Source organism: Aphis gossypii, chromosome 3 (assembly GCF_020184175.1).
Source record: "Aphis gossypii isolate Hap1 chromosome 3, ASM2018417v2, whole genome shotgun sequence".
Lineage (NCBI taxonomy): Eukaryota > Metazoa > Arthropoda > Insecta > Hemiptera > Aphididae > Aphis > Aphis gossypii.
In genome coordinates, this window is record NC_065532.1 from 24,899,320 (window position 1) to 24,913,234 (window position 13,915).

The following is a 13,915-nucleotide window of genomic DNA, read 5'->3' on the forward strand; positions in this document are numbered from 1 at the left end:
ATCATGACGATTTTGGCTTTAATAAACAGAAAATCGAAAGGTAAAACTTTTGTTTTACCTCATTTGTCGAAAATATACGAACCGGTTAAGTGGGTCATGCATACAAGTCTCGTTTGTTAGATTATCATAACCAAATAATAATAACCCCGGTTAAGGTAAGGTATTTATGTATTTTAAATATTATGGCCCGAGGAAAATAAATTTCAATAAATGTTCTCAAATAGCAAATAATTTATTGAAAGTGGAATTGTGAATAAACCACGTAATAAATAGGTTAGTTTACCGATTTATTTTCATATTTTTTTTTATAATAATTAATACATTTAGCATTTAAATATAGTACTGTATACGATCAAAATAATATTTTCAATCAGGATGTTAGAAATAATATAATTTAAGAATTTTTTATTTTAATACAAATAAATAATAATCTCTGCTTACGTTATAATAAGTAATAACCTATCATTATTTCATATTTTAATATTTGTTATTTATCAATATTTAAAGGAGCGTGTGGTAAAGAACAAATTAAATTCAATAATTATTTCAATACTATTTCAACTTTATATGTATTGTATTGTTATCAAGATACGAAGTTAATCAAATACGTAGAAAAACATAGTGATGTTGCAATCCATTTAATTTTTTAATATCAAAAGCATTCCAAGATTCTTACAATTACTACATAAAAGATCGAATGAATATTATAGTTTACAGTTCACATTAACATAATGAAATAAAATTATTCAAAATTATGAAACTGCCTTTCCATTAGAAAGAATTATTTACGACATTTTTAGTATTTAAAATTATCTCACATATTATTATATAATAAGAGCAACATATCTACTGAAATTATACTAACCTTTAGTAATTGGGAATAGTAATAGGCCAATGTAATTAATATTAAATAACAAATTTAGAAACATTCTAATCGTATTATATCTTCTTTATAATTAATTGTTTTATATATACCGACATATAGCAATTATAACGAGATGATAATTATCGATTTTGAAACACGTCTTGTGCAATACATTAGTTGCTAAAGAAAAAAAAAACAAAAAAAAATTGAAGTACACCGACCTGTAGAGCGAGGATAGACTTTGCCTGTTCGTTGATGAGGTATTGAAAAGGCACAGCTTGTGCCGCCGTTCTGTTATTGTGTTGAATGAGCTCGTCGCCACGGCAGTCCATCCCACAGGGGCTCGAGGCCCCTCAAAGTCTGTAAGCAAAAAATGTTTTTAGTTCATCCAAACCGAAACTATTTATTGTGATATACATGAGAAAACGTAAGCTGTATTTGGAAAAACGTTGTTCAATATTGCGTATACACTATACATATAAGAAATAGACGTTAACGGTCTAAAACGGATTCGACAAAAACTCGTTTTCGCAGAGTATCGTATAGTATACTATTTTAAGTACACAACGACGTAACATATTGCAATACATAAATCCTATTTTATCGAATCGTCCAATTCCGGTTATCGTAATAATCACACAATTACCTACAGTACCATTAAAATTCGCAAATAAGAAATAACAATATATTCAAGGCGATCCTCCGTGGGCTGTGATTTCGAATATTATAAACTCAAATTTTATTTTTTTTTCTCGAACACGACCACTCGGCACACACTCGCGTTACAAATGTACACAAAATACGCATATATATACGGTATACACCGCAATATAGTATTATTTTAGATTTCAGTACAAATCAGTGCTGGTCCACCGAACGCAATATAATATAATATTATACACAACGAGTATAATATAATATATAAGCACACTTTCCTGTTATTTTAATATAAATGTACCTACAATATGTGTGTGCATTACACGTTATGGACCGTTCAACAACGCAGTCCTGCTGCATTTCGAACACAACTGTTTTCTGTATTTCACGCATTATTAGCTGCTGTCGTCGACGTGTATACGAATATAATATAATATTATGTTTTTTTATATGCACACCGAGACCAATCGCCCGTGGACATTATTTTTTAGCTTGTCGTCCGAAGTCACAGCATATAACCCCTCCCGAACGGTATAAGGACGACGTGGAGAACTTCTCGCGTTCCGTATAAGGACGTAAATAATGAAAAAAAAAAATATAATTTCGAAAAAATCACAAATCATTACAATACACACAATAATATAATATAATATACTTCGCCGAGAATATATGTACAGCGTATAACTGTGCGTGTGTACGGACGGACACGAACGATATCATTTGTATTGTATCCGGTACAGATGAAAAATTATTTCGAGTCATCGGAACCTGTGGTCAATTTCCAGCTCGCAGAAACCGCTAGTCGATCACACGCTCGCGCACACACATACCGCCGACGACCTGATTTCGTGCGATATCGTAGGAATATGCTATTGTAAATAGGTGGTAGGTTATAGAGGTATATTATATACTCGTCGACGGCCACTTGCGATAAGCGCGTCGTCGTCTCCGATCGATCATTTATCGCAAAAATAAAATGTTCCCGTGTACCAGACAGAGTTCACTATAATACGACGACGACGACCTTCTACGCGAAATAAAAAAAAAAAAAACTATATTTAATTAACTGGTTTCGTAATGCTGCCGCTGCTGCTGCTGCTGCTGCTGATCTGCACCCACTCTCCTCGGATTCAAAAATAAAACCAACGAAATCGAACCAGTCTGAAACCCCGAAATAATGGCACGCCGCGGCCGTGAAAGTCGTATATGTTACGCTGCGGTAACCTATAAATGAATACCTACCATCGACGTTATAATATTATATGTATATCGAAACGTCAGAAACGTATACCAGCTACCAATAGTTACACGCAGTCGAATTTTTTACAATGCTATGCATTATAATATTATATACCTATCAGTTGCACAGCGCGTCCAGCAGGTAGAACTTCGTAGAATCGTAATCGATTCCATAACAGAAAAAAAAATTAAACTTAAAATGCTAGAACAATAATATAAACGTAATTTTTAACTAATTAGACCATGTGAACAGACGATTATTAACGTCATGTCCGCGCACGCTTTATTATAACGTACCTATTACACTAATTACCACGTCGTCGGGATGGCCTAGATAAAGATTTTTAAAACACACAATAGCCGTACACGCGTATAAATACGAACATAATATAATATAATACATATTATATGCTATTAAAAGTGAACGTCTCTCGAAAATACGGAACAAACGTAGAAAAAAAACATCATTATCGTTCACGGACTCTGTCTGCGATCTAGATTAAGCAACGCGGAAAACAACGAATCCTAACAAATATAATACTAATTAATAATTTTAGTGACCGTTTTGAGCGCAATAGGATTATATGGGTAGGTACTTATACCAGGTAGACGGTACAAGACTTTGGACAATAATGCCGCACGTAACACCAATGTGAATGTTAATGACAAATGCCGAAATGCTACGTGTTAGGTAATCGGTCTATGATAAATGATAATATACAAAATGTGTATTACGCTCACGCGTGAGTATATAATATAATATATATTATATTATTATATGCTATTAAAAGTGAACGTCTCTCGAAAATACGGAACAAACGTAGAAAAAAACATCATTATTGTTCACGGACTCTGTCTGCGATCTAGATTAAGCAACGCGGAAAACAACGAATCCTAACAAATATAATACTAATTAATAATTTTAATGACCGTTTTGAGCGCAATAGGATTATATGGGTAGGTACTTATACCAGGTAGACGGTACAAGACTTTGGACAATAATGCCGCACGTAACACCAATGTGAATGTTAATGACAAATGCCGAAATGCTACGTGTTAGGTAATCGGTCTATGATAAATGATAATATACAAAATGTGTATTACGCTCACGCGTGAGTATAATATATAATAATATGCAAAAATATATGCGTGACGCATTTAATCGTTATCGAAATGAACGCGTGTTTTAAAACGATTTACGATTTGTTTTGTACAAACAAACATTGCTGAATTGCAACACCCAAATAGGCTGTATGGCGGTAATCTATAAACGTAGCATATCATGCGCGAGTCGATGAGATGTGCGTTGTGCGCTGAGCGACGGAAAATAAAAAGATCTATTTAAAAAAATCGATATCATATAATAACGAGTGTAATTGTCATCACCAATATCTGTAATATTAATTATTATTATTAACACGTCGACGACGATAAATGTTTGTATAAAATATGTTTTTATATAATAGGAATTGTTGATGAAACTACAATATGCAAATCGTAGTAAACATTATAAATGATATTAAGTATAACAATTACAGTTTACGATAGTTACGTTAATTATTATCGACGACAAAGCTCCTGTACGGTTTCTGCAGAGCAGACGATGGTAACCGTGTAGACAATTTTCCAGTCATTTCCGCAGCTTTTGTTCAATGTAAAGAGTACGCGATGATGGAAAATCCAGTAACGCCTAGGATATAAAATCGTTAAAATTACAAATATCTATGATGTATGAGTGTATACATCATCGCGTATTTGTATGATATCATACATAAAAAATGTTTTATGATAGATAATAAACATTTGAAGAAATAACAGTGAACACGAAAACACAATATCGCATGTTACGGCCAAATCGTTACGCTGATGAGGTTCAAAGATAAAATTTTATAGCCTTTCGAAACCTAAAACTATAAGCTAAAAAAAATAAAATGATAAAAATAAATGGACAAAACTAATCGACAAGAAGAGCATCTACACAATTACTGATAATAAATAATTTCTAGAATTAAAAAGAAAAAAACCATAAAAATAAAGCAGTTAGTCAACTGCAAAACAGGATATAGAATATTAATGGACTTATTTAAAATAGATAAAAAGATTATACAGATGACTCAATGACAAATGGTCGATTAATAAAAAAAAAGTTATTACTATCATCACTTATTGATTATTAATATCTATTACTAACAAATAAATAAAATAAATACTATAAAATAAAATTGTAAATTTCACTTCTATTTGTGTCTATGACAAGACATTTTTACTTACATTGTGTTTCTTGGAGCTACACAAAAATATGCGAATGCTAATGAATCTATTAAATGAATCAAACAATTTGTGGTCTAGTGGTTATTACTTATTATATTAATTATATAGAGAAAAATAATTATAGTAAAGATTGAAAAACAACGTTTTAAACAAAGCAATTTGCCGCCCACCACTGTTCCACGATGTATAATATAAACATACTAAAAAATGTAAAAATGTATTAAATACACTACAACCGTAAACAACACAATAAAATATAATTTTTTAACACCAAAATCAACTGATTTAAGAATAGTCATCGACCATCATCGTTTGTATATAATATAATATGCGCACAGATCGAGCATTTCCGTTTATTAACGGTAAGTAGGACACGCTGGCACAGTCTTTTCTTCAGCCTTCGTTCTCGTGAAATAAAATTAATTTTTATCATATTATTATTTATTTAATCTATAATAATACGAAGAATAATTAATTATAAATAATTATTAATTATGCAGTGGTGTAGACCGTTGAAAATGTATTCACCGATAGATCATAACTACCCCTTATTAGTTTGACTGGATTAACATATAGTTATACTCAAGTGAAACTATAAGTCTACAGAATTCTCAGTTACCTATTAGGAAAATATGCTGTAAGACTTGGGCCGCACACTACGAATATAATTATCTACGCTTCAGCAGAATCAAATGCAAATCATAAAAAAAAATCGCAGAAATATTATACATTATGTACTAGTCCATCCTTATCTATAGCAAATATGCAACAATATGTGTTTTGGCGAATACATGGCACATTATTTCTCTAATAAGCTTTTAAAATCGTAACCTTGTTCATAATTTCCAAAGTTCCACCTTTAGTGACAAAAAAAAAAGAACGAATAAAAAACAAACTTAAAATTAATAAAATACACAACTTAAATTTACTTTGACTATATTATTGAAAAATCAAACATCTACTAAAAGTTCAACTATGCTACGACGTTTTCGTCACTTAAATGGCAGCCTTGAAAAAACATACGCAGACGACAGACTATATTGAGTATTATTAACCATTCGACCATAATAAATACCTTATTCCTGTGTAGCGGGTGACAGAAAATCGGAAATATATACGTATTAATGTAATACCGGTAATTGACAAGGGGACGACGCCCAAATTTTAAATTAATGGACAAATCGCAATACATTATAGTTAATAGAACCTGCAGGTACATAATATATAACATATATGAATGAACACAGTCGTCGTTGTCTTCATGGAGATAAAAAACGGGTCGTCGATAGTATTATTCAATATATTTTATCCTTACAGGCAGAACACGCGCTTTAAGACTTATGATATCATAATAATACTATACAGTCCGACTCTTATTCTTTTGATTTTCCCTCGATCAAAGTTAAGCAATCATTCCTCTAATCCACGGCCTACTTATGCGAATCACGTTATACCCAATATAGGTATTACAATACTTCATCGTGACAGTGTATAGGTAGACACAAACATTTTTTTCATATAGATTTGTAGAAGAAGAAATTACACTTATGTCTAAAACCGGAGGGAATTTAAAAGAAAAGTAAAAAAAAAAAAAAATGGAAGAGATACTTTCCATAGTATCGTAGTCTATAGATATACCAATTAGTTAAAAAACAATAAAGAAAGATTTGATTATTTTAGATTATTTGTGTCATGAAAATCTAAAAAAGAGCGCAGGGGAAAATTACCGTGGAAATGATCGTATACCTACTAATGTTAATGGTAGACAAACAAAGGAGATTTCTTTACATAATAATAATCTTTTAAGATTTTATCATACTTCGGTTTCTAGGCGTTAAAAACGACAACGCCGTGACGCCTTCGCGGGCCGCGACGCGCATGAGCCACAAGGACACTGCAGAGTAGAAGAGGGAGACGGCGACAGACGGTGTCACATAGCCTTTTGTCACATGTTCATTATTTATTTATTATTTTCAACCCGTTGTTTGCTAACGTCGCGGTCGGCCAGCTGCCAAGCGTTAGGCTAAAGGGACATAATATACGATTTCGAAAAATCGACAATCGAGCTTGTTAATGATTACTACAAAAACGGTGGCAACAGGCGATAAAATTGTACAGCGGACGAGCCAAGAAAGTGCATTTCTATATTTACAATATAGTACGGGTGTCCGAAGGAAAGATGAGGAACGAATAAACAAACAAATCCTTTTAAACCCATTTTTAAACAATATATTATTATACTTCTATATGACCTGTCATTTAACAGCAGTGATAAACTACTATAAAGGACAATTAAAAATATAAAATACAAAGATATTTATCGTAACCGCTCCCTAAGTATCCTATAGCTTATTCAACACCGACTTGATAAATGTAATAATAAGGAGATCGCCTTCCGACTGTTTATAAAAACTATATGCGTAAGATAAAATCGTAATAATTGTAAATTATTTCATAACACTATATCATCTTGATTTCGACCCTAATACGAAATGAAACTTAATATCTATTTCCATCACATGACATCTGAGAATCATTTAAATCAGTAGGTAATATCGTTATTCAGTATTACAACGTAATTTAAACTCCACTCATATTACATAAACATCTTAATTTAACGACACTTTTATACGAATCATATAAAACATAAATCTGTTTTATTTTATTTTTCACCGATGTATTTAATTATTAATATTTTAAAATAATATCCATAAATATATTATACATTTTTATCAAAATACTAATACACACTTCAATGAACGATATAAATCCTATCAAATGTTTTTCAATATCTTACGCATTCTATACTCCATTATATATATAATTGATTGTCGGTTTTGAAATATTTCACGTTCTTGACAATGGCTCAAGTTTGGCCCACATTCAAGTTATTGATTAACATTCGAGTTAAATCAACAGAACGCTATCTTTTTATTACAATCATACATAAAATATTTAAAATATTTAAACACGGATCTCCCACAATAAGCTAACACGTCAAACGCGCGTATCTGTTTTCAATCCTAACACATTTTTTTATAATTATGTCATTTTGATAATTACAAATACCCAAAGCATATTTATGAAATGAATTCAATATTAATAATATATGTATTATATATATATATATATATATAGTTAATATATTATCATAAACTAGCTATACTAATATTCATAATTTGTATATTATAATAATACATTATATACTATTTAAAAAGTATTAAATTTTCTTAAAGGCATAATAGGTATATTATGATAAATCTGTTTTAAAAAACCCGAAAGCCATAATATATCGTATAGTTAAATCGATGTGCAATATAAACATTCTTTTAAACAGGTTTAACACACATGAAATGTGTGACCGGGTTAACGAAATGCATACATGACATATATTATATACACAATAATATTACATATACCTACTAGTATAAGTTACGTTATTTTTTCTTTTTATGTATAATTTATACCTGTATATATATTTAATATTTACAAATAACACTCTTTTTTTTTACAAGTAGAAATATTTTTATCATATTATATACATCTACAAGTTATGTGTGTGTGTTAGCGTACAGAACTATAATCTACTATTATACCTTCGTTAATAGAAAATAGAATTATTTTCACAATATCGTTAAACACGTATTATAAATATAAATGTATATAACATATATATATCTAAAGGGAAATTCGCCGTGTGTGACATCCGCGAGCAGTAAATTCAATGGAGACTTCGCTGCGGAATTTATCCGTCATTCTCCACCGCGTATCGCGTTATACCTATTTCTACTACCAATTTATTTTATCTATCATAATTTTACCATACCTACCATTTGACAATAATATAATTACATTAATAACCGGAAGCCCGAAATATTATTAAAAAGTCTAATTCACTTTTGTACGGACGTTTGTCTGTACACATAATAGTACTTACATATCACATGTATACCTATATTAGTAATAAACTGGAAAATAATATAATTGCTACATTGTAAGCCGACATGTGTATATTTTATCTAACGGCATCTTTGCGCGAATATATACGCAACGCGTTATGCATATATGTACTAAAATACTACTCGTATTAACTAAGCGCGTGCGTGAACGAATTTTATATACACACGCGCATTCGTAATCATATAAATCAGGTCTTAATATATGTATGGATAGGTATAGGAGAATACCTATGATAATAATAGTAACTGCGCAAGACCAAGACGGTTAAGATCTGATCGGGAACGTAAAAACATCGTGTTCGCGGATTTTAAAATTTGTTCGTAAAGATAACGCATCGGAAACTCAATTACACGTGAGTAGAAAGCGAATACAGCGACGATTTTGTTTTAATTATCGTCAGCGATCTATAATGAACTAACTTCGGAAGGTAAATCGTCTACTTCGTTTTGCCAGCAGTTTCCTCGCCACACACACTCCTGCAGTTTCCTTTTTCAGTGACGTAAAGGTCGCTATAGCATATCTTATTATAAATATAATATATATGCGTGTACTGAATGTAGTATAATTACGCGCATATTATACAGTTTTTTTATAGTAATTTTTCTTCTTTTTCGGAACGGCAAATAACTATATACGCGCGGTAGGTACATACGGCGGCGATGTCTGGGACGATCGCGATGTCAGAGAAAGTTATATACGCGTACCTATATGTTATTATATGGTATTTTAAAGGAAAAAAATAAAAATGAAAGTCGATATATTAATATGGCCGGATATCATGATGGTCATTTGTGAGGATTCATACGGCGGGTATATGGTATGGGTACCTACATATAAAATTGTGTCCGCACGCATTGGCATCGATGACCTTTAAAACAATAGAATGTCAAAATAGCCAAGACGAGCGCTCTGAGCATACGTGAAAGAAAATCCACAAAAAAATATCGAGGTTTATGAAAAAAAAATGTTTGATGAAATATAGAGAATGAGCACATATTTTTTCATCATCTTATTATATTTAGACATTCTCAATTTAGCTTATTGTACCAAATAGTATTGTATAGATTGTTAAAATTTCAAATAAAATTCATAAAAATATGTTATTGTACACACGTGCAGCAATTGTTTGTAAAAATAGTATTAGCTAGGAATGAATAGTGTGATTTATTGGAGTGATTATCAAGCTACAGATATTAAGAAATACTTTAGAAGTACGAGGAAGTACTTGGAAATACATAGACGGTAGGTACACATAGTTGAAAGTCTGACGTAGAAAAAATTTACTAGTGGTTTATCTCCATATAATTTTAATTTTTTTTTAATTTTAACTTCATATTTTATTATTGTTTACATAGTTACATAACAATACAAGAGTTTTGTTCAAGTACTATATAATATATGTATTTTATACAGGGCGTCCCGTCAAGTTTACTCATAATTGCAACCTAACCCATATTGTAATATATATCACCTAAAATAATGGAGAAATCATAATTATGTTTTGTTTTGTTTTTTTTTATAAGATTTACAAAGATGAGTACTATAAGTATTTCATATTTAAATTTAATTTAATGTTTTTATAAATAAGTTAAGAAATAACATTTTATTTAATTATACTCTAAAAAAAATCAGATATTTATTTTGTAGAATTTTTTTTTCTTAAAATGTTGACGTTTCAACATTTGATTTTCATTATTTTTTCTAGTTTCGATAAAAATATTGTGAATATTTAATCACCGTAGTGCCAGAGATATTAAACATATGGCCCACGAATTCATGCAGATGGCGAATGCTCTGTGTGGCCCACAATAAACTTTTCTCAAAACTAAAAAAAATATATTAAAAATCACCATGCTAAAAAAAAAATTTGAAACGTTAATATTTTCAAAAAAATAATAAAACAAAATATTATTTTTAATTTCTTCACCAAAACATTAAATTAAATTAAAATATGAAATACTTGTAATACTTACCCCTGTAAATCTTATAAAAAATAAATAAAATTATGCGTTGTCTCCATTATTTCAGGAGATATCGCAATGGGTAAATCCTCACGGGACACCTATATAATATATAATATATTGTTATCATTATGATTAATTGCAAAACCAAATCTCAAGTATTCAATAAATTACAATCTGTACGCAAAACAGCAGAAAAATTATAATAAAAAAAAAAAAAAAAAAATACAGTGAATCCGTTCATCGAAAAACACGTAACTGTATACGGCATCGAGGTGCTACCTACGTTTATATTATAAAACTACTACAGTTATTGCGAGATTGTTTTTTTTTTTATTACGACTCGGTCTGTATAATATAATATAATATAATAATATACAGATTTTATTCGACAACCATACGACAGCAGAAAACCGTAATACAATTAAACATAATATAGGACAATTTTTTTTAGGATTCCGGACAATCCGACGATGCATGTGCAATGAAGAATTATAATAAACAACCTACCCTCCCTCCATTACAATTTCCTAACCAAACGTAGGTACAATGTATAACCGTCGACCATAGTACCTATATACCAACGAATTACCAACGCCCTTCCGCTGTTGCCTTGTCACCAACTACAACAGTGTTGTAGCAGAATCGATAATTTCCCGACACGTTCCGTTGACGTTAAAAATACGGAACCCACATTATAAATAATTACACAAGGAACGTGAAACTAAACATAAAAAAAAAATCTGAAACGAAAACACGCGGGTGCGCACTAGATGAGATTATCTTATACGTATATAATGTAAATATAGCCACCTATACAGTAGTAAGTGTATGTATAGTGTATGTGCTGTATGTGCGCGCAATAGATGACGAATCGAACAGTTTTCGGTCAACGGCGTTGTAAACTAAACAGACCATCATCGTAGACCGATAACACAGCAGAAGATAGTATAGATACAAGTATAATGTATAATATGTTTTGTACCTACGGTTGGTCGTGTAAAAACGAGTGAAAGCTTCGGGTTGTCACGGTTTTGAATTGAATATAAAAAAAACAGCCTACCGATTAAGCAGTTATACATTACGCAGCCTCATCACTATATGATGCTATTGGGTTGTTGCCCCGTTCAGATGTGAAGTCACGGTTATCAAAAACTCGTCGGCGAGTAATTCGGAAGGCACACCGCGCGCATTTTGAAAATTCAATAGAAACACATATAATGCCTCTACCTATCCAATAATATTGCATAATAAGTATTCTAACAATATTTTCGTCAGTCCATACACACACGATGACGCGTGGCCTCGACGCAGCTGCAGCCGTCCGTATAGACTATTATAGTGGCTATATACACATTACACACGTATTTTTTATGCGAGAGTGTGCGTGTGCATTTGCATTATACATTTTACAATAGGTGAAAAATAATAATAAAACCTACGTGATGGTGATATTATGTGGAACCTATTGCAATAGAAGTTGATTATAATTATTTTTTCAGTTTTACATTTCCTGTATGAATTTATTTAAAGGCTACACACACACACACACACACACACACACCACACACGCCCGTAACGTAATAATCGGCATCAACCTATTGACTGGATAGCCGACAACCGTGACGGAACGGACAGCCCGTTCAATTAAATGTTACACAGCCTGCTATACATTATTATAACTTATAAGTTATAATAAAAACACGTGGTTTATACAATTTTAAGTCTTAGTTCTTAACGAGGATATGAATTTTTTTTTTTTTTAATTTTTAAATGAAAATTGGACTCGTTATTTTTCACCATTCCGGCGAGATACAAATAATTTATAAAACAAGGAAATTTTAACGTTCGTGTCAGTGTCTAACTATAATAACGCCGGTCCGACGTCAACCGGCGGTGCCTGGTACCAACAACCGGGTTTATTACGTCATTGCATCGTTGCTAGTCAAACTTATTCCCTTGTGTATACGTCTCTTTAAATATACAATGTTTCGACAACCTGACTATTTAAGTTTTAAATTTAACAATGATAATTTAATATAAATATTATAATGTAGAATACACCTACTTAACCCACTTACTCACTTGTTCGTGAAAAATTATTTTTAGTAAAATATATACGAACAAAACTTACGGATTATGTAATGTCCCGTAATATAGAATTAAAATCCTTGGTATATCAGCGGTGTATAATTATATTGTATCAGTCAAATAACAATTTCACCGATATAAAATATTAATATCACTGCAAAACGGAGATAGTAATTTTAAATAACACTTATGAGTAATATACATAATATATGTATAAATATTAAGTACCTATACATAATAAGTCGGGTTGTGTTTATTGCAGCAATAATATTTAAACAAATTATGTGGTTATGTGTATTACTGTATTGGTTTGTACATAATATAGTAGTCACTAGTCTAACGTTAAAAGCTTAAACCACAAGTACTAAACGTTACATAAATAAACTTGTTATTTGAGACTGTTTAAAATACGTATCATAAAAAATAGAGAAATTATCTTAAATACTTAGAAAAATGTCAACAGCGCATTGTACTTATTATGAACGTGGAATTTTCCGTTTTGACTTTGAGCTTTTGAGTTCTTCAGCGATAACCTACGCAAAACTATGTTATATTTATGAACTACTACAGTTTCAAAGTCCATACGTATATTATATCATAATATTATGTTTAATAGGAAATGGCATTCAAGACCTATCACCTAAGTATATATAGCTATGTGACCACTGAAAATGCAGTTACAAACGCATATTACACGATATGTCGAAATATTTCGTCAAACCACCGTAGTTGCACTGCCTATACATGTATACGTATAGCCATATAGGTGTTAGTATATTACGTCGATACATCTATTTAAGCTACCTGTAAAACCGTCAAACTGTCGCAACTGTCGTCAAACCTATACTGCAGACGTTAAGTATAAGTTTGT

General features: G+C 31.1%; 1 protein-coding gene across 1 annotated transcript in view; it reads right to left on the reverse strand.

Moving 5' to 3' along the window:
• The window catches only part of LOC114127622 (uncharacterized), a 49,746-nt gene that overhangs the window by 18,685 nt on the left and 17,146 nt on the right, over window positions 1–13,915 (reverse strand). Inside the window, exon 2 of the mRNA XM_050203470.1 lies at window positions 1,087–1,225. Coding sequence (XP_050059427.1) covers window positions 1,087–1,197 — 111 coding nt within the window. The 5' untranslated portion in view covers window positions 1,198–1,225. The remainder of the gene's footprint in view (window positions 1–1,086; window positions 1,226–13,915) is intronic.